General features: G+C 49.7%; 1 protein-coding gene across 3 annotated transcripts in view; it reads right to left on the reverse strand.

The window, feature by feature from the left end:
• Nucleotides 1-10,776, reverse strand: part of Tmem40 (transmembrane protein 40) — a 29,425-nt gene extending 18,649 nt beyond the window's left edge. Inside the window, exon 1 of one of the 3 annotated variants that reach the window (XM_052174607.1) lies at nt 10,660-10,776. In XM_052174607.1, coding sequence (XP_052030567.1) covers nt 10,660-10,774 — 115 coding nt within the window. In that variant the 5' untranslated portion in view covers nt 10,775-10,776. The remainder of the gene's footprint in view (nt 1-10,659) is intronic. The other 2 variants (XM_052174610.1, XM_052174609.1) reach the window with 2 other exon arrangements.
• Between the last annotated feature and the right edge of the window lie 8,301 nt (nt 10,777-19,077).

The following is a 19,077-nucleotide window of genomic DNA, read 5'->3' on the forward strand; positions in this document are numbered from 1 at the left end:
AAAGTGTGGCTTAGGGGTAGAGCAGGCAAGACCCTGGGTTCCTCGCCAGCACTGCAGAAACCAAACCATGCAACACGTAACTTCCTCTGAGCTTAAACGGACATTGGGAGGTGAGAAAAAGAGAAGCAAAGAGAGAGAAAGGAGGAGAGAGAACACATGCTCTGTACCTGCAGGGCTGAGCTAAGGTGTGTTGTCTTGTGTTGTGTTTTGATTTGTTGTGCTGGAGTTCAAACCCAGCACATGCTAAGTAGGCTCTCTACTACTGAGGGGCACCCCCAGACCCTACTTGCACCTTCTTTTCTGTTTGTTTGGTTTAGTGTAGTTTTGAGACAGGCCTGGCTGGTCTAGAACTCACTATGTAGACCAGGCTAGCCAAGAACTCACAGAGCTCTATCTACCCCTGCTTAAGTGCTGGGACCAAAGATGTGCACCTCCACACCACCACCTCTGTTTTGCTCCTGTTGTTTGTTCAATTAAGGTCTTATTACATAGCTCAGGCTAGCCTAGAAATTATAATTCCCCTACCTAGTACTCTTGGGTGTGCAATTACAAGCATGTATCATGCCTAGTTTCTTTAATCTTATTTAATTCCATTTAAGTTTGGTTTGGCGCAGGAGGAAACTGAGGCTCAGGTACATGGAATAGCCTGTCTAAGGTCTCCAATTCATACTTGGGCCCACTCCCTCCTCTACAGAGAAACCCACTTCCAGTCACCACCTGTCCTGGTCAGAGGCTCCCAGCCCCTGAGGTGACCCCTCCTCTGAGGCTGACCCTGAAGGACATGGCGTATCTTACTCTTGGGCACCTTCTTTCCAAAGTGCCCAGTACATCTTCATTTTCATTTGCCCTCTAAGACAGTGTTTTGCTGAGTTTCCCAGGCTGGTCTTACCCCTGAGCTAAAGGCATCCTTCCTGACAGGAATGCAGATGCACAGGCTACAACCTGGAGTGTTTGGAGCATCTGACCTATCAGGAGGGGACAGATGGAACCATCACAGAGTTAGGACAGCATCGGGTCCCTTGGAGCTAGTTCCAGGATTGATTGTGAGCCACCATGTTTGCGCAGGGAACCAAACTCAGGTCTTCTGCAAGAGCAACAGTGCTGTTAGCATCTGAGCCATTGTTCCAGCATCTAGACCTTTCTCTTCCAATGGTCTCATCTTTGTCACCAGGGCATCTGGGCTCAGGACTGGATTTCCTCTGCAGCTCCAGCTGTCACAGGTCCCCCAAAGCCCATGGAGGGGGGAGTAATAACCCCAACATTACTCAAACTCAGCCTCACAACTTGCTCCTTCCACGCCACTGTCACACCACTCAGGAGGCAGGTGTCACAGGATTCTATTTCACAGACAAGGAAGCTGAGGCCGGTAAAAAAAGAAATTTGTATTTAAGTTACTGCTGTGGTTAGAATGTGCTGGCAGTGGTTCACTGGGAAACTTCATCTCAAAGCGACAGTGTTGGGGAAAGGTGTAACAGGATGAGATCAAACCCTGAGGATCTGCCTTGGTCATTATGGTGACTTGTAAAAACAAGTTTGCAGGCATGGTGGCATAAGCCTGTAGTCCCAGAACTCAGGAGGCAGAAGCAGGTAGATATATGTGAGTTTTGGGTCAGTCTGCTCTACATAGTGTGTTTCAGGACAGTCAGAGCTACATTGTGAGACCTGTCTCAAAGAAAGCAAAAAAAGGAGGGAGAGAGGAAGGGAGGGAGAAAGGGAAGGAAGGAAAGAAGGAGAGGGAGAGGGGAAAGGGAAAGAAAGGGAGGGGGAGGGAGAGAGGGAGGGAGGAAGAGAGGGAGAGAGGAAAAGAGGGAGGGAGAGAGGGAAGGGGAGGGAGGAAAGAAAGAAGGAAGGAAGGAGGAAAGAAGGAAGGAAGAGAAAAGGAAAGGAAAGGAAAAGGAAAGAAAAGAAAAGAACAGAAAAGAAAAGAAAAGAAAAGAAAAGGGGCTGTGGCTCAGTTGGTAGTGTTTTCACGTTGCATGGAAAAGACCCTGGGCTCACCTCCAGTATCTTAGAAAGTAGTTATGGCGGCACAGGCTTGTAATCCAAGCCTGGAGAGATAGAAGCAGGAGATTCCAGTATTTAAGGTCATCTTTGGTTCCATATTTTTCTTTTCTTTTCTTTCTTTCTTTCTTTCTTTGTTTCTTTCTTTCTTTGTTTCTTTCTTTCTTTGTTTCTTTCTTTCTTTTTTTTTTTTTTTTTTTGAGTTGGGGCCTTTCACGGAACCTGGCACTCCCCAGTTAGGCTATAATGCTTAGCCATCGAGTGCCTAGGGTCCATCCATCTCCACTCTCCCAGCTCTGACCCATGCCAGCAAGCCTAGGTTTTTGTGTGAGTGTTGGGGATCTTAACTCAGATCCTCTTGTTTACGTAGCAAGTACTTTGCCTACTGAGTCATCTCCCTGTCCACCAGGTCTCCTCTCTTGAGTCCATCATGCTCCTGGAAACCCAAATTCCAAGGTCAGGAAAATCAAAAGTACTTCCCTCCTCACCAGCCAGCCAAAGCCTGAGAAGACCCCCAGAAGTCCTGGTCCTCCGAACCTTACCACAAAGACCTGGAAGGGGAATGAGCTCCAGAACTGTCCATTCCAGACGATGCTAACCTCAGTTTCCCAACCTGGACAATGGGAATGCTAATCTCTGTTGCTCTGAACTTCACAGGAATGACATTATAAAGCTAAAATATTGCACATAAAACACAAGCCACCTACCTTCAAGATCCACTATGGCCCCTCCCCTCCCTTCTAGACACAATGTCTTCCAAATTAACTAATGATCTGGTTTCATGGGAGCTTCCTGAGACTTCCTGGAGGTTTTTAAGTCAGGGATCCAATGTCAGGAGCAAAATTAGGTGAGAATGTGGTTATCTAATTGTTCCTCACTTGTAGATAAGACTGTAGCCCAGTGCCAGGCCGATACGGCTGGTCTGCTTCCAGCCTCCTCTCTCCAAACACGGCTGGATTGCTTTGGGCCTGTTTTCCCATCGCTGCAGTACCCTCCCAGCTCTGGCACTCTGTAGGAGCACTGCCTTCTACACAAAACCTTCAGGATTAACCTGTCCCATCACAAGAACCTTGGGACTCAGGCATGATGGGACCTGTCGGAGAAACTAGAACAATCTTTAATAATCTTGTGAGGACAGCAGTTCTTTAACAGGAAGCACGTGTTTGGGTAGATATTGAGGCTTGTGCAATATGAATATTAAAGGCTCTGAGGTCAGCAAGAGAACACTCCATCTCCATCCCTTTGATTCCATCTGGTCTCTCTCCTAGACTATGCAAGAACCCAGTCCTTGACCCCAGGAAGCAGTCCAGTGCTTTCCGCACAACCCTGCATGCCCTGGAATCCAAGCCTGAGCACTGTCACTGCCCATTGTGGACAGTGCCCGCCTCTTAGACCCATCAGCCAGGATCAAATATGACCTGCGTGGCCTCGGGACACAGACCCCAGAGACATTTCACCAGCAGCAGAACCCGAGGTGTGACCTTTAGAACCTGCCCCAGCAGGACTTCTGGGCAAGAGCTACAGAGGAAACTGAGTCAGCAGTCCAAGAGTCTGGCCCTGGGTATCCTGAGGCTACCACCATCTCCTCTGAGGCAGTGGGCATGTCACTTGCCTGACAGGGACAAGGCACATAAAGCCCAAGTGAGTCCCTATTTCACTCCTCCTCTGCCATTTCACTTTTGCAAGCCTGTCCCCCTGTGGGAGATGGTTGGTGCCACTGTGTCGCAAGGGCTGCTATGCCGGCTCAGCTAACAAGGTCTCCTCTGAACTCCTGTGAGTAAGAACCATGTGTTTCTGAACCTCACTTTGCAAGCATGAGGACATGATGCCAAAGCCTGGAATCTATACAACAGCCAGGCCTGGGACACACTTATCACCTCAAGGCAGGAGAGGCCTTCAGAGACAATCAGATCCCTCGAGCTGATGGCCGGTCAGCCTCACCTAATCTTGAAGCCCCAGTACCAGTAAAAGATCCTGTCTCAAACAACAGGGTGGGTGGGTGGCTGGCATCATGGATTGGTAGTTAAGAGCAGCCTCTGTTCTTCCAGAGATCCTGGGTTCAAATCCTACTATCTACACGGAAGCACCCAACCATCTGAAACTCTAGTCCCCGGGGATCCAACGCCCATCGCTGGCCTCTGAGGGCACTAGGCGATCCTGTGCAGGCAGAACACCCATGTGCATAAGAAAACAAAAATAAGGCTTTAAAAGATCCCCAGGGAGGGCAACCTGAGCTTGTGCTCTGACCTCCACATTCGCACAGGCCTGTGGGCACACGCGCGCATGCGCACAACTGAAAGAAAAGAGGGCTAAGCTGGCGAGGCAGCTCCGTGGGTAAAGGACCTGCTGCAGAGCCTGCTGCCCTGAGTTCGGTCCTCAGAGCTGGCTCCCACGAGTTGACCTCCACCCTCCACACACATGCCTCAAAATACTTTCACAAGTGCAAATGTGAGAGAGCATGCCCGCAAGTGCGCATACGTGCACCCCACACACGTGTGCATGCACACAGATATATAAATAAATGTAATTAAAATAGTTTCTATTGTTGGGTTTTGTTTGCTTTAAAAAGCAGGCCTGTAATATTCCTTAGCGTCCTAGTAGGAGGGGCCTCCTGGGAAGACTGGGAGGCGGGCCCTTGAAGGAGACCATGGAACCCGGTCTCTCTGGCCTCACTCTCCTGCATGCTCCTTGCTCCTGCCAGGGTGTCATACCTCTGGACCACAGGCCCAAATCGCTTGCTCCTGAGCTAAAACTGTCCCTCCCTCCACAGCACTTAACAGTTTTTCCCATTGCTGCTTCAGGCTGCCCTCAACTTTTTTTTCCTACATCTGAAAAAATACCCTTGAACTTCGGAACATCCTGCTTCCACCTCTCCGGTGCTGGGATCGGGGGCTTCCCCGGGCATGGTTTTTACAGGGCAGGAAACCAAACGTGGTCCTCGTGTGCACTAAGCAAGTACTCTACCAAGTGAGCCAGCCCAAACCTGCTTTTGTTGTTATTGTTTTGTTTTGGAGATAAGGTCTTGCAGTGTAGTACAGGCCGGTCACCTCCTGCCTCAGTCTTCTCAGGGCTGGGATTATAAACCTGTGTGGCATGCCTGGCAAACCTTCTCTGTGTAAGTAGATCCGCTCAGGTGTTTTGTTACAGTGACAGAAAGCTGACTGGTACAGAATGCCCCGAGGGAAAGAAGGAAGGCCTTTTGGTCTCCACTTCTTTTACTGCTTTGTCCCACGTCAGATCAGGGGGATTGAGGGGGTAGGGGAGACAAACCACACAGTCTAACCAACTTCGCAGACTAGATGGACCTGTGGCTGTGGAAGAATGAATGAAATGGAGAAACAATGACAGGGACCATGGAAGGTGACGCCCAGGGACCATCGAAGGTGACACCCAGGGACCATGGAAGGTGACACCCCTGATTTTAGCTAAGTGGAGAAGGGTGGCCAGCCAGCTTAAAGATGAAGGGTTTATTTTTTTGTTGTTTGTTTTGTTTCATTTTGTAAGGTGGGACGGATTTCTTTGGCTCGTGGTTCGTTATATTCCACCTCCATGGGGAAGGCATGGAGGCAGGAACACAAGACTTCTGCTCACCTCGTCCCTGAGTCAGGAAGCAGAGAGAGATTAATACTTGGTGCTCAGCTTGATTTTTTTTAAGATCCCACCTCCCCCCCTGTCCCACCCCCTATGAAGTTGGCTCACCCCCTTTCAGGGTGCAACTTCTCTTAGTTAAACCTTTCTGGAAACATCCTCATGGGTATGTTTCCACAGTGATTCTAAATCCTGTCAAGTTAACAATCAGATTAAGCATCTCAAGATTCTTCTGAGACAAGGTCTCCACGTGTAGCCCAGGCTGGTCTCCAATGTATAACCTTCCTATCTTGGCCTTTCAGGTGCTGGGGATTGCAGATCTGTGCTACTACCCCAGGATTAGGTCTTGTTTGAGAATGGGTTTCATGAAGCTGTCTGGCCCCGAACCCCTGAAAAGCTAACATTAAAAGGTGTGCAACATGTAGTAGGTGGGCAACCACTGCATGCTCAAGTGGCAGTATAGGCAGACATGGCGGAAAGAGCACGGAGCCGTAGGTCACACTAACAGAAGCGGAGTCTACAGTGAGGAGGACAATCCACGCCTCCCCAGCCTTCATCCTTGGGGTTATGCTCTGCACAGAACAGGGAAAGACACAGAACCCAGAGAGAGCAGGGCCCTGAGAAAGGAGAAAGCCTGGAGAGGCGGGGCCTCAGTCTAGGGTTGAACACAATCAGCCCCTGGCTGCCACCCAGATATCGGGTCAGCGCAGGTTCACTCCTGGGCAGGACCCAGGGGCCTGTGAAACCATCCTGCTCAGTACATGAAGTCATTTTCTCAAAACAACTGCTTTTGGGTGACCCTGAATACAATCAAGTGTGGAATCAAGTGTGTCGGCAGTAACAGCTAGTGACCACGTCATAGCCCAGAATCTGTGTCCCTGCAACAAACATCTCCAGAGCAGAAACAGAAGATTGTCTTTTTCTTTCTTTCTTTTTCTTTTTCTTTTTTTCTTTTCTTTTTTTTCTTTTTTCTTTCTTTCTTTTCTTTTTTTTTTTTTTTTTTTTTGAGATGGGGTCTTATGTAGCTCTGGCTGTCCTGGAACTCATGGTGAAACAGGCTGGCTTTGAACTTAGAGAGATACACTTGACTCCTAAGTACTAGGATTAAAGGTATGTGTTCCCACATGGGATCCTTTTTCTATTGTACTTTTTAATAAAAAAACAGCTAATAACACATAGCACAGTTGACGTGCACCCTTGGCCCGTGTCATGCAGGGGGCAGGTTTCCATGTGCAGTGTCCCCAAGGCCAGTGGAGAGCCCCACGGTACAGGCTGGGTACAAGCAGTACGCAGGAGCCCCACTGGGTAGATGTGAGGCTCAGACGACATAGCTGTCACTGAGTCAGCCCTAAGGGTGAACAAGTGACTCCAGAGTCCCCAAAAAGAAACCGCGAATGGAGATAGCACTAATCGTGGAAGTACAAGAACAGGAAAAGTGCAGCCCGCCTAGCGCTGCTCTCCTAAGCCCTGGACCAGCTTCATTCCCACTGAGGACACAAAGCTTTCACCTGTGCCGAATTGGTTATTGGATCAATAAGAAGAAGAGTGCTAGCCGGGCGGTGGTGGCACACACCTTTAATCCCAGCACTTGGGAGGCAGAGGCAGGCAGATTTCTGAGTTCGAGGTCAATCTGCTCTACAGAGTGAGTTCCAGGACAGCCAGGGCTACACAGAGAAACCCTGTCTTAAAGAAAGAAAGAAAGAAAGAAAGAAAGAAAGAAAGAAAGAAAGAAAGAAAGAAAGAAAGAAAGAAAGAAAGAAAGAAAGAAAGAAAGAAGGAAAGAAAGAAAGAAGGAAAGAAAGAAAGAAAGAAAGAAAGAGTGCTTAAAAAAAGTGACTTCTCCCCCTCGTGGCCGACTTCCTTCCCTGTGGATACCAGGCCTCAGGACACCAGTGCATGCACCTAATGAATAGACCCTGATAGTTACGAGATTACAGAGGGATCAGTTCTTGATAACACACTGTAAGTTGAAAACGCATTTGTGCCTAGCCAGCAGCTCAGTGGCTTGGAGGCTCAGCGGTACAGCACACTGAGTGCAGGGTGTTCATCGAGTGGCTGATCGATGGAGGTGGTTGTTCTATCTTCAGGCCTGGTCTAGCATTTGCTCTGGATGCCTAAAAAGCAAAGGCGGGTAAGTGTTATTGCTGGTGTGTGTGTGTGTGTGTGTTTGTGTTTGTGTGTGTGTGATAATAAAATGACCTCTAGCCCAGTTTAAAAGCGGGCCAAGGATATGAATAGAAGTTTCTCATACATGTGGGCAATAGATTTCCACACCATTATTCATCAGTAAAAAACAAATCAAAACCACAATGAGATTCCACTTCACTCCCACTAGCATGGTTAAATGAGACCGTCAGAAATAAGTGTTGACAAGAATGAGAACACCAGAGTGCCTTTAGTGTGGAAGCAAGGTAAGACTGCGTAGCCTGCCCTGGAGAACTGGTTTGCAGTCCCTCAAAATGCTAAGCATAGTTACCAGCCGATCCAGGATTTCACTGCTAGGTAAATACTCAAAAGAACTGAATTCTGGGCTGCTGAGATGGCTCAACGGGTAAAGGTGTCTACAGCCAGGCCTGACAACCTGAGCTCAGTCCCCTGGACTTAACAATAGGAGAGAACCGACTCCAGCAAGTTATACTCTGACCTCTACACACGAACCATGGTATGTGCACATGCACACAAACATACCCACCCACCCACACCCACACACTAAATAAGTATAATTTTAAAAGAAATTTTGAAAAGAAGTGAAAACCCAAGCTAGGCGGTGGTGGTGCACGCCTGTAATCCCAGCACTTGGGAGGCAGAGGCAGGTGGATCTCTGAGTTTGAGGCCAGCCTGGTCTACAGAGTGAGTTCCAGGGCTACACAGAGAAACCCTGTCTCAAAAAAAAAAAAAAAAAAAAAAAAACAAAAAAAACAAAAAACAAAAAACAAAAAACAAAAATAAATAAATAAATAAAATAAAAATAAAAAAAAGAAGTGAAAACTCATATGTATACAGAGACCAGTGCCTGAACAGTTGTGGCAGAATCATTCAAAATAGCAGAAAGTGGTAACACCAGAAGTCTCTGTCAACTGGTAAATGGATATCCAGAAAAGGGGTAAACGGCTACCCAGCCACAGGGGGGAGGCAGGGTGATCTGGTACCATGTGGATGAGCACAAGTCAGAAGGGACCAAACACTGCAAGTATATGAATCGCACAGCCAGGGCTGGTGAGGTAGCTCTGTGCGTAAAGGCCCTTGACCCCAAACCTGACAGCTCAGTTTCCCGTCACTCACATAGTGGAAGGAGAGAACTGTCTCTTAAAAGTTGTCTTCTGATCTCCACATTTATGTCATAGCATGCGCACACATGTATTTCATATATATCCACATACTAAACAAACATTTTCCAGGCTCTGAAATGCTGAGTTACACCCATGGGGGTTAAAGAAGTTAGTTCTGTGGGAGAGGTACCCATTATGTGGAACCAGCTCTATCCTGGGATGAGAAGTGTTTTAAATTTGATAGTCAAGGCTGTATACCTCAGGGAGTATATGGGAAACCTCTGAATTGTACCTTGTAAAGAGGGAAAGATTATGGCAAATAAAGCCCATCTATCAATAAAGTAGTTTTGCTTGGCAGGAGGCAGGTGAGACAGGGTCTCATGCAGCCCAAGCTAGCCTTGAACTTATTGTATAGTTGAGGGTGACTTTGAACTCCTAATTCTCCTGACCCCATCTCTCAAGTGCTGGGGTTACAGGTATATGTTGTCATGTCTGGTTCAACAAAGCTGTTTCAGAGAGAGAGGGAGGGACAGAGACAGAGACAGAAAGACAGAGGGAGAGTCAGAGACAGAAACACACACACACATACACATCACTGTGGTGTGTGTGTGTGTGTGTGTGTGTGTGTGTGTGTGTGTGTGTGTGAGAGAGAGAGAGAGAGAGAACAGACACAGCTGAGAAAGCAGCTTTAGGAGACTTTCAGAGGCAGATGGGCTACTGTTGTAGAGGCCACATCACCCTGAGTTCGGGTCCTACTCCTTACAGATCTGCTTCCTTGACCTAAACAGGGTCTCTCTCTCTCTCTGTCTCTCTCTCTCTCTCTCTCTCTCTCTCTCTCTCTCTCTCTCACACACACACACACACACACACACACACATTATTTTTCACTGTGCCTCCCCTAACACATGCTCCCAGCCTCTAAGTAGAGTCCTGGATTATCTAGGGAGGTTTTAAACAGAACAAAAGAAAACAATAAGCACTCTTGGATAACCTTTCTGTCCCCTTTAAAAGACCTGTTGGAGGCTTGAGGACGGGGACACTCTGAGCAGAGACCACCGGATCAGAATGGCTGTCCTGGGGAAAAGTAACCTCAAGAGGGCTGAGCAGGGCCCCCTGGGGTCTGCCAGCACCCTCTCCCCAGAGGCTATGCCTGGTAGCAGCACCTGTCCCCACCCCCACACCTGCTGCTTTACCAACTTCCCTCTACAGGTGCCTTTCAGCGTAGGGTTCTCCTAAGTCTCCCAGCCTGGCTAGGGAGAGTGGTGACTTTACCTGATCTCAGCCAGAGGCTCAGACTGAGACCCTTTGCATCCCTAAGCTTCTGGGATCCACCACAACAGGCTGAGAAAAGCCTACAGATACTTAGCCAAATCCTTCACTTCCAAATGGGGAAACTGAGGTTCAGTGAGGTCAGGGGTTTCTAAAAGTCCACAGCAAGCCAGTGATATAAGAGTCAGAGCTGGTCATGGACTGTCTAAGCGATGGAAGTGTCAAAACAATAATGACAGCGACAGGTCATGCGAATGGTTCATCCACAATGTGAGACTGCGTGAGGGACCTCAGCAAGCCAGGAAGGTGTGGAGCTGGGCTTCTATCCCAGGTCCACCAAGGAAGCACACAGAGCCAAGCCTCAGGATCAACCATTTCTCCCGATCCTCTTGAAACCACTCCACATACATCTCCCTGCCCCTACCCCTGCTTGACCAGTCTCCACGCCCCCTGCCCCCTGCCCCCTGCCCCCTGCCCCCTGCCCCCTGCCCCCTGCCCCCTGCCCTATGCCCCCTGCCCCCTGCCCCATTACCTGGAGTGCCTGGGCTCACGTGAGCAGCAAGGCGAGCTGTGTGTTGACTGTGAATGTGACCAGGCTGGGGAAGGAGAGGCCATGGCACTGCAACAGCAGTGGGCGGGGCAACCATGACGTTGCCCCTGGGCCCCCGCTGGCTCACCGGGGTGCTGTGGCATTCCTTCCTGTGGTGATATCAGCCCCCAGGCCTTCCTGGCTGACTTGCCTCTTCCCCCAGAATCCTAGGAGGGACAGATGGTGGCAAACACACCCCTGCAGACCCCCGGGGATCACATTGTGACCTCAAGCCCCGAGTGGCAACCATGTTGGGCCTCCCCAGGCTGTGACAAACTCCTGGAAGGGAGGAGTTGAGGGTTTGTCTTGGTTTCCTCCTCCTTGCTCAGGAGGCTGATTCAGGCTCCAGCCATGTGTCCCGACCTGCCCTGCAAGCTAGAAGATGCTGTCATGTTCCCTGCTCCTGGACACCAAGGCTGGAGTGGCTTGTGTAGAGGTGGAGGGAGCTCAGGGACTGCGGAGGGGGTCAGTGCTTCCCTTGGGAAAGGAACTGGGTCAAAGCAAGGAGGCAGGTCAGGAGGGCAGCCACCTCTCTAGGATGGGTAGGAACTCAAGAGGCAGGAAACCGAGAATTATGTCACACAGCTGCCACCTCTGCTTCCTGCTCAGTCACCCTGAGCAGCAGGACAGGAAATGTTTCCAGAGCCAGGAGTTTCCTGGAAAAGCAGCTCATCCTAAGCTCAGGCCTGATCCATGACTGTTGACTCAAGCTCAGCATATGCTTGACTTGACCTGTGAAGCAAGTCCAACAGCCTGCCTCTGCTTTGTCCCCAGTCCCCACCCCCACCCCCAGTTCACTTCCACAGCTGTCACGTGGGTCTTACACCACTACCACTCTTCCCCTGCTTCTGCCCTGCCCCCCACTACTGTCCAACTGAGCAGCCAATTCAGCTCCATACCCGCTATGCGTAACTGTCAGTTCTCAGGGCACAGCCCATTCTCAAAGTCCATGCATGCCTCTTGTTCTGATCTTAACTCCATGACAGCCTCTCTCCCTCAGCCGGTGCCATACCAGAAAAATGCTCCAAATATCCCAGAGAGACACCTACCTCAGGACCTTTGCACTGGCTGTCCCATTCAGAAAACTCTCCCTTAGAAAGGCTTCTTCCTTCACTCTTTAGGTCTCTATTCAAATGTTACCTCCCCAAGTGATCTGCCTTGATCAGCCCCAGCTCCTTCTCAGCCTGCCTCTGCCAGCCTCAGCCTGCCCCACTGTTCCACACTCCACACATTATTTCCTGGCGCAGATTCCCTCATTAAGCACGTACTCTATGATCTGGGACAGGAACCAATATGCAGAAGGCATTCAGTCAATTTTGCTGAATGAGAAAGAGATCTGAAGGGTTAGATTAGGCTGGTGTGTGTGTGATGGTGGGGAGGGTGGAGGGCACGCTTTATACATCACTCCATATGGTATGAGTGGGGTCCTTGGAGACAAAAGAGACAGAGAGGGGAAGCCAGCTAGGCAGGAGCTCTGAAGCCACACCACGGAGATGCATGGGGGATCGGAGGGCAGTGGGGCGCCACACAGTCAGGGCTGTTCGGGGTAAACAGCTCTGGAAGGTGTGATGTGGACTGGCAAGGATGTCTTGAGGAATAGGGGTCAGGGGACTGGGGGCAGGGTCCTGGGAAGTTCTGGGCTACGTTGAGACAGTGCCTGCCAGCTACAGATGTGACAGGACTTGGGATCTGTGGCTGGGTGGACGGAGATGTTCAGGTCGGGGTATGCGTGTAAACTGCATACTCAATGGGAATTAGAGAACCATTCTTTTTGAGACAGGGTCTCATTGTGTAGCTATGGCTGGCCTGGAACTCACAGAGATCCACCTGTCTCTGCCTCCCAAGTGCCATTATGCAAAGCATGCACCGCCACACCCTGCTCATTCTTCTGTTGTTCATATTGACGATGTCAAAATGTGCTGTTGTCAAGTTGACTTCGTTAATAAAGTCTGGTATTACAACTTTAACTAGTTTTTCTTGTAGCCACTGAAAGGTTTAGGAGTACAGTGTATGATGGGTTGAAAGTATAGCCCATGGGTCTCTGTAACATGGGGGTAAGGATGTGGGGTGAGGGAGACCCTCAGACTAACTCTAACCCTCTCCCTTCTCCAGTAAATCCTTCTGACAAGACCGTGTGGTTCAGAAGCCGCAGGGGAGTGCCTGATGGGTAGCTTCCACCTCCACACAGCACACACGAAAAGACCCAACTTCCAAATGAGAATTTGCTAGAAATGAATAGGTTGGTAAGAAAGGCAATGAGCCCTCTTCCTGAGGGCTGTACACAAGAAGAAACTTTAAGACCCCTCTTAAGATAGGAGGAGGGTGAAGTAAATTAGGGACTCTTTTTTTTTTTTTTTTTCTGAGAGAGAGGGTTTCTCTGTCCTGGAACTTGCTTTGTAGTCCAGGCTGGCCTTGAACTCACAGAAATCCACCCACCTCTTCCATCCCGAGTGCGGGGATTAAAGGCATATACCACCACTGCCCAACAGTGGTTCATTTTATAATCCTGGCACTCAGCAAGTTGAATCAAGATGATCTAGCCTGGGCTTCATAGAGAGCTTCTGTCTCAGAAAAACAAACAAACAAAACACCTTATTTATTCTCATAATGTACTCACTTCACTAGATGAACAAGCGACAAAATCACCTGGCAACCACGCTCTGTCAGAAGTTGTGGAATCCCCAGGCTGTCCTTGCACATCTGTGCTGGCACCTCTGCCATCGGAAGGCTTAAGTGCCTGGCACACAGAAAGTGCCTCCCCAAAGGAATCCTCTAACTTTGGTTGCCCTTCTTCTAATTCTGTCACGAGGCACTTCCCTCCCTGTGCCTCAGTTTCCCTCTTTGCCTCTCCTGCAGCACCTGCTTAGATATTTACCTGGAGCCTGACAGAGGTATCTCCACGTGGGCAGATGTTGTAGTCAGGGCAGACCTGTCTGAGGTGTTAAGGAGTCCCCGCCCCAGCCCTGCCCCACCCAGGTGAAGTCAGTGCCCAGAGTGTGTGTGATTCACAGCACAGCCTCCACCGTGATGGAGCCAGGCTGACAGTCCCAGGAGTCAGCACAGCAGCTGAGCTTGACGTACAGTTTTCCTGCATTCCAGAACTGCTACCCAGGCCCCTGACTCAGCAAGCATGTGTACCCCACAGACAACAGTCTAACAGCCCAGCCTCAGTTTCCCCATTTGTTAAAATGAGGCAGCTGCTCCCTACACGTGGCAAGGGTGCTCATGTCTGCTGGCCAATGACACCCAGCCTTGTTGTGCCTGCCTCTGCCTCCCAAGTGCTAGGATCAAAGGCATGCGCGTGTGCCACCACTGCCCGGCTGATCTTAGGATTCTTGAAGAAGACCCCAGTGACTTGTTAGACCTGACACTTATGCCCTGTAGATGTAGGAGGAAAAGAAAATTAATCTCCCCTGCTGTGAGGCCCAGGGGTCTGGCCATTTACACCCCTCCTGGAAGGATGTCTGGGATGGCGGGGCCTATCTTTTCTATCTGAAATTGCCTGTAAAATGAATTCTCTAAGGCCAGGGGTAATGGCTCACACTTGTACTCCCTCCCAGTAGTACTCAAGAGGCTGAAGCAGGAAGATTTCTGTGACTTTAAGACCAGCTAGGTCTACATAAGGAGACCTTATCTTTAAAAATTAGTTTAGTTAAACACAAACAAACAATTCTAAATCAAAGAGTATTGTGTCCATTTCGTGGATACAGAAGGTGAGATGAAATTGTTTTTCTCAAGGTCACAAGGCTGGGCTGAGATTGGCAGCAAGATCTCCTTGGCTTGAAACCCCAACCCTTCCCACTCCTCCATGGAGAAACTCCGAGTTAATCCACAGGTTTACGTAGTTTCAGTTTATGCTATTCAAATCTACAACTGAAACCTGAGCTTCCCCCTCTTCCTCCTCCTCCTCCTCCTCTTCCTCCTCCTTCTCTTCCTTCTCCTCCTCTTCCTTCTCTTCCTTCCCTTCTTCCCCTTCCTCCTCTTTGTCCCTACTCCCTTCCCCTTCCTTCTCTCCCTCCTCCTATTCTTTCTCCTCCTCCTCTTCTTCCCCTTACTCTTCCTCCTCTTCCCCCCTCCTCCTCTCCCCTTCCTTCTCCCCCTTCTCCTATTCTTTCTCTTCCTCCTCTGGGGTGTTGGGGACCAAACTGAGGGCCTTGTGCAAGCCCCCATCACTGAACCACACCCCCAGCCATTGATGTCCTTCCCATGCCGGCTAACCGTGCTGGACTCACTCCACACACTTACCTTTCTCTTGCTGAGATGTCAGCCCATGCCTCTGGCCTGCTTTCTGCTTGCTGTTGCCTTTGCTGCAGAGTTAATGGAAGATTCGGATCCTCTGTCAGCTCGTGGTGGGCAGATACCTTCTGTGTCCACAGGCCATTCTCTGAAAGCGCTGAATAGCCATTCCCTTGTCTATTCACAGCGGCCAAGCGGACTGAATGAACAGTTTTTAGTGGTTTGGATTCTCCCCCCCACCCCCCCAGCCCCCTTCCCCCCAGAACTGTGACTAGAATGTAGGCCTCCTGCATGCCAGGCAAGGGTGCTGCTGAGCCACGCCCTGAGTCGAGCACCTCACCGTGGGTGCTGGGCAAGAGCTCTAGGGTGAGTCAAGTCTCCAGCTCCTCAACAGTCATTCTTTTTCAAAACAAAGTCTTACCCTGTAGCTATGGGTGGAAGCATTTTGGACACCAACTCACAGAGATTCTCCTGTCTCTGCCTCTCTCTCTCTCTCTCTCTCTCTCTCTCTCTCTCTCTCTCTCTCTGTCTCTCTCTCTCTCTTGGTTTTGGTTTTTGGGGTTCGGTTTTTTTTCGAGACAGGATTTCTCTGTATAGCCCTGGCTGTCCTGGAGCTCACTCTGTAGAGCAGGCTGGCCTCGAACTCAGAAATCCGCTTGCCTCTGCTTCCCAGAGTGCTGGGATTACAGACATGCGCCACCATCACCTGGCCTGTCTCTGCCTCTCTAATGCTGGTATTAAAGGTGAGGATCACCATGCCTGACCCTTGAATAGTCATCCTAAAGCTCATTTTATAGCTGAGAAAGTCTAGGCCTAGAGGTCTAAGGGAATTGCCTGTGGATGCCAAGGACTTTGAGAGAAAAGGATCTTCTGCCCTTCAGGGAAGGCCTCATGGGCCCTCTGTGGAAGGAGACACTTTTCTTACTCTTCTCTCTCACCTCAGACAAGTGTGCACTACACAGAAGCTCCGTGTCTAGTCCATGTTGCCAAAGGAAGAGAAGCAGAGAGGCCACTGTGGAGGGGAAGGGCCAGCTTCCAAAAGGACACATTTGAGGAAACACCTTCCTCCAGAAGAGGGAAGGGTAAGACCCCGAAGCAAATGAACTTTAGGGAGACTCCGAAATCTGTGATTAAGGAATTTATTTGCGGTCACACAGCCATTACCAGTAAGTTTTGGAGGTTTAGAAACATATGTGGTGGAGCAAGCCTCAGAGTTAGCATGGAGGAGGTTGAGGCAGGAAGACAGTGACTTTGAACCCAGCATGAATAATATATCAAGACCTTGTCTTAATTCAAATAACAACAGAAAAATGAAAAGAAATTGGAGGTTTCAGTTAACCAAACTTACTGTGGCTCCCTCCGTCTGGCACAAACATGGCTTTCTATAGGGAAGGAAACTAGAGAGCAGTCAAAGGTACCTGATTGAGAGCTAGGCCTGGAGGAGCCAAGATCAGAGAGCGGTCAAAGTATCCTGGAGGGACCAACGTCTGGGTTTCAGGAAAGGGGGAAAACACTAGGGACAGCCATGCGGAGGCCCTGGGAAGGCTGCTGAGGTGGCCAGGCGGTGAAGACACTTGCCAGGGATGTGCAGAGACCTTAGTTCAATCCCCAGAATCCATGTGACGGCAAAAGAGAGAACCAACGCCAGAAAGTGGTCCCCTACCTTCCAAACCCACCCCATGGCACCACTCCCGTTCCCAAATCATGTTTTAATTTTATTTTAAACTGGGGAGGGAGTGGTCAGGAGCTATATCCAGGTTATAGGCCTTCAGGGCTTTAAGACTTCAACTTGTAGGTAAAAGATGGAGCAGAAGACCATCTGTGCTAAGTAACTGTGCATGCTCATAATCCCAGTATGCTGGAACTCGAGATAGAGATAGGAGAGTTCTATGCCTCTGCTACACAATAAGTTTGAAGGCAACCTGGGCTACATGAGATACTGCAAAAATCAGGGTGAAGAAATGAAGGAAAATCTCTATGAGACTGTAAGATGTGTCTGTCTAGGTACTGGGTGCCAACAGGAACCCTTACACTCCCCATGTGCAAGCAACCTGGACTCTTCTGAACCCTATAGTTCTGCCACAGCACGTGATCTCTCAGGAGACACAACAGCAGTGCAGAGGGACAATCCCAGTCACCGGTGCTGGTGCCCTCTCGCAGGCCTAATGTAAATTCACTGGGCCTGGGACAGGGCTGGGCTTTACAGACGGGCTTTACAGAGGGGACTGGCACAGCTCTTGTCTCCTTGAGGAGCCCTCAACGCACGCAGCTACTGGAAGCAAAACCAGCGGCATCACGTGGTCCATCATGCCCCGCCCAGCCCCAGCCCCGCCCCCACCCACCCACCCATCCCCAGCCAGAGCCTGCCTGGAGCCAGCTCATTAAAGGGGCTCCGCCTCCCAGTGCAGGAAGGAAGTGAAGTAAAACCATGAGACTGGGGGAGAGGGAATCTGCTGGGACAGTTCTGCTCCTTCGCAGATGCGTGACAATCACCGGGAATAAAGAACCCCCTGGGAGTGGCCTGGGGCGTAGTGGCAGAGCCTGAGCCTAAAATGTGCGGGATCTTGAGTTCCATCCGTGATGGAAGTGGTCCTTTTCTGACAAATAGAAAGAAGGGGGAGGGCTGGGGGTGGGGGCGTGGGAATGGGCTGGAGAGATGGCCCAGTGGTTAAGAAATCCTACTTGATCTTCCAGAGGACTCAGGTAGGGTGACTCCACCTGGGGGCGGGGTGGGGGGTGTCCAGCACCGCCTCCGAGGACACAAATGACATACATATATACATATACATACATTAATGCTTTTTAAATTTTCTGTTGAGAGGAGGAAGGAAAAAAGTTAGAATAGAAGGAAGGAAGCAGGGAGGGAGGGAGGAAAATCAAAAGAACATTCTTTAAAGTTCCTTTACATTCATTTATTGGGGAGGGGCCACGGTGCCTGTGTGGAGGTCGGAGGAAAATTTGCAGGAGTCAGTTGTCCCCTTTACCATGCAATTTCCAGGGACCGAACTCAGGTTGTCAGGTTTTACTGCAAGCACTGGCTGGGCCATCCCACCAGCCATGAAAAAAATTCCTTAAGAATATTTTACAACTAGGTATTTGGACAGAGGTCACCTCAGTAGCCAGATCCTGCTTCTAGCCCTCAGGTCCTCCCCGGAACTCCGGAACTCCGGAATGACTCAGTTAGAAGCAGTGTCTCAGCTCAGCCCAAACCAGGGCAGGCAGCCCACACCGTCCCATGGTGTGGGAGCCAGGGAGGGTTTGAGGTGAAAGCCTGTGTAATCCTTCCAAGCATGTCTCTTGTCCTCCTCCCAGAACCTTGTCCTGGCTTGAGTCGCTGCTTTCCACAGAAAAGAGCTAATAGATCATAGAGGTAAATGGTTGTGTGACTTTTCCTAGGAAGGCAGGAACATATATCAATTTACCCCACAATAGGATGGATACTCATGACTAATTGAAGATTTCACCCAGCTCAAGTCGAAAGAACCAGTGAGTTTATTGGGCTTATCTAAAGGAACATGGTGACCAGCCCCAGACAGCTGCATTGCCACCAACACCCACTCCAGCCAGGTGACTACCTCCCGGAAGCTGCCTAGATTGAGTTCTCTCCTCAGCTAGCTTCTCACCTTCAGTCCACTACAGAGCCTCCCAAGACACACTGCAGCTAGTGTACCATGAGGGAGAGAGGGGCAGAGGGAGGGAGGGAAGGACTGGAATCTCAAGTGAGTCAGTCTAACACTCCACATCAGTCTGGTCTTATCAGACCTGATCTTGTGAGGATAGCTACAGCTTCTCTGATTTCAAGATGCCAGAAGAAAAAATATTCTACAATAAACACAGAAAGGTGATGCTGGGGACATGGATGGGATGAGGGTGGAGTGGGGTAAAGCACTTACTTCTCAAACATGAGGACTTGAGTTTGGATCCCTAATGCTAGCCTTAAAAATAAGCCAGAGCCAGGAATACTGGTCTATAACTCTAGGCCCAGCATTCAGAGAATCAATGACAGGAGAATCTCAAGTGAGCTCAAGGCCTGTCTAGTCCTCATAGAGAGTTCTAAAGCCAGTCAGGGATACTAGGGAGAGTTTGTCCCAAAACAAAATCAGGCCAGGACAAGCTTATGGGTAA

Source organism: Apodemus sylvaticus, chromosome 2 (genome assembly GCF_947179515.1).
Source record: "Apodemus sylvaticus chromosome 2, mApoSyl1.1, whole genome shotgun sequence".
Lineage (NCBI taxonomy): Eukaryota > Metazoa > Chordata > Mammalia > Rodentia > Muridae > Apodemus > Apodemus sylvaticus.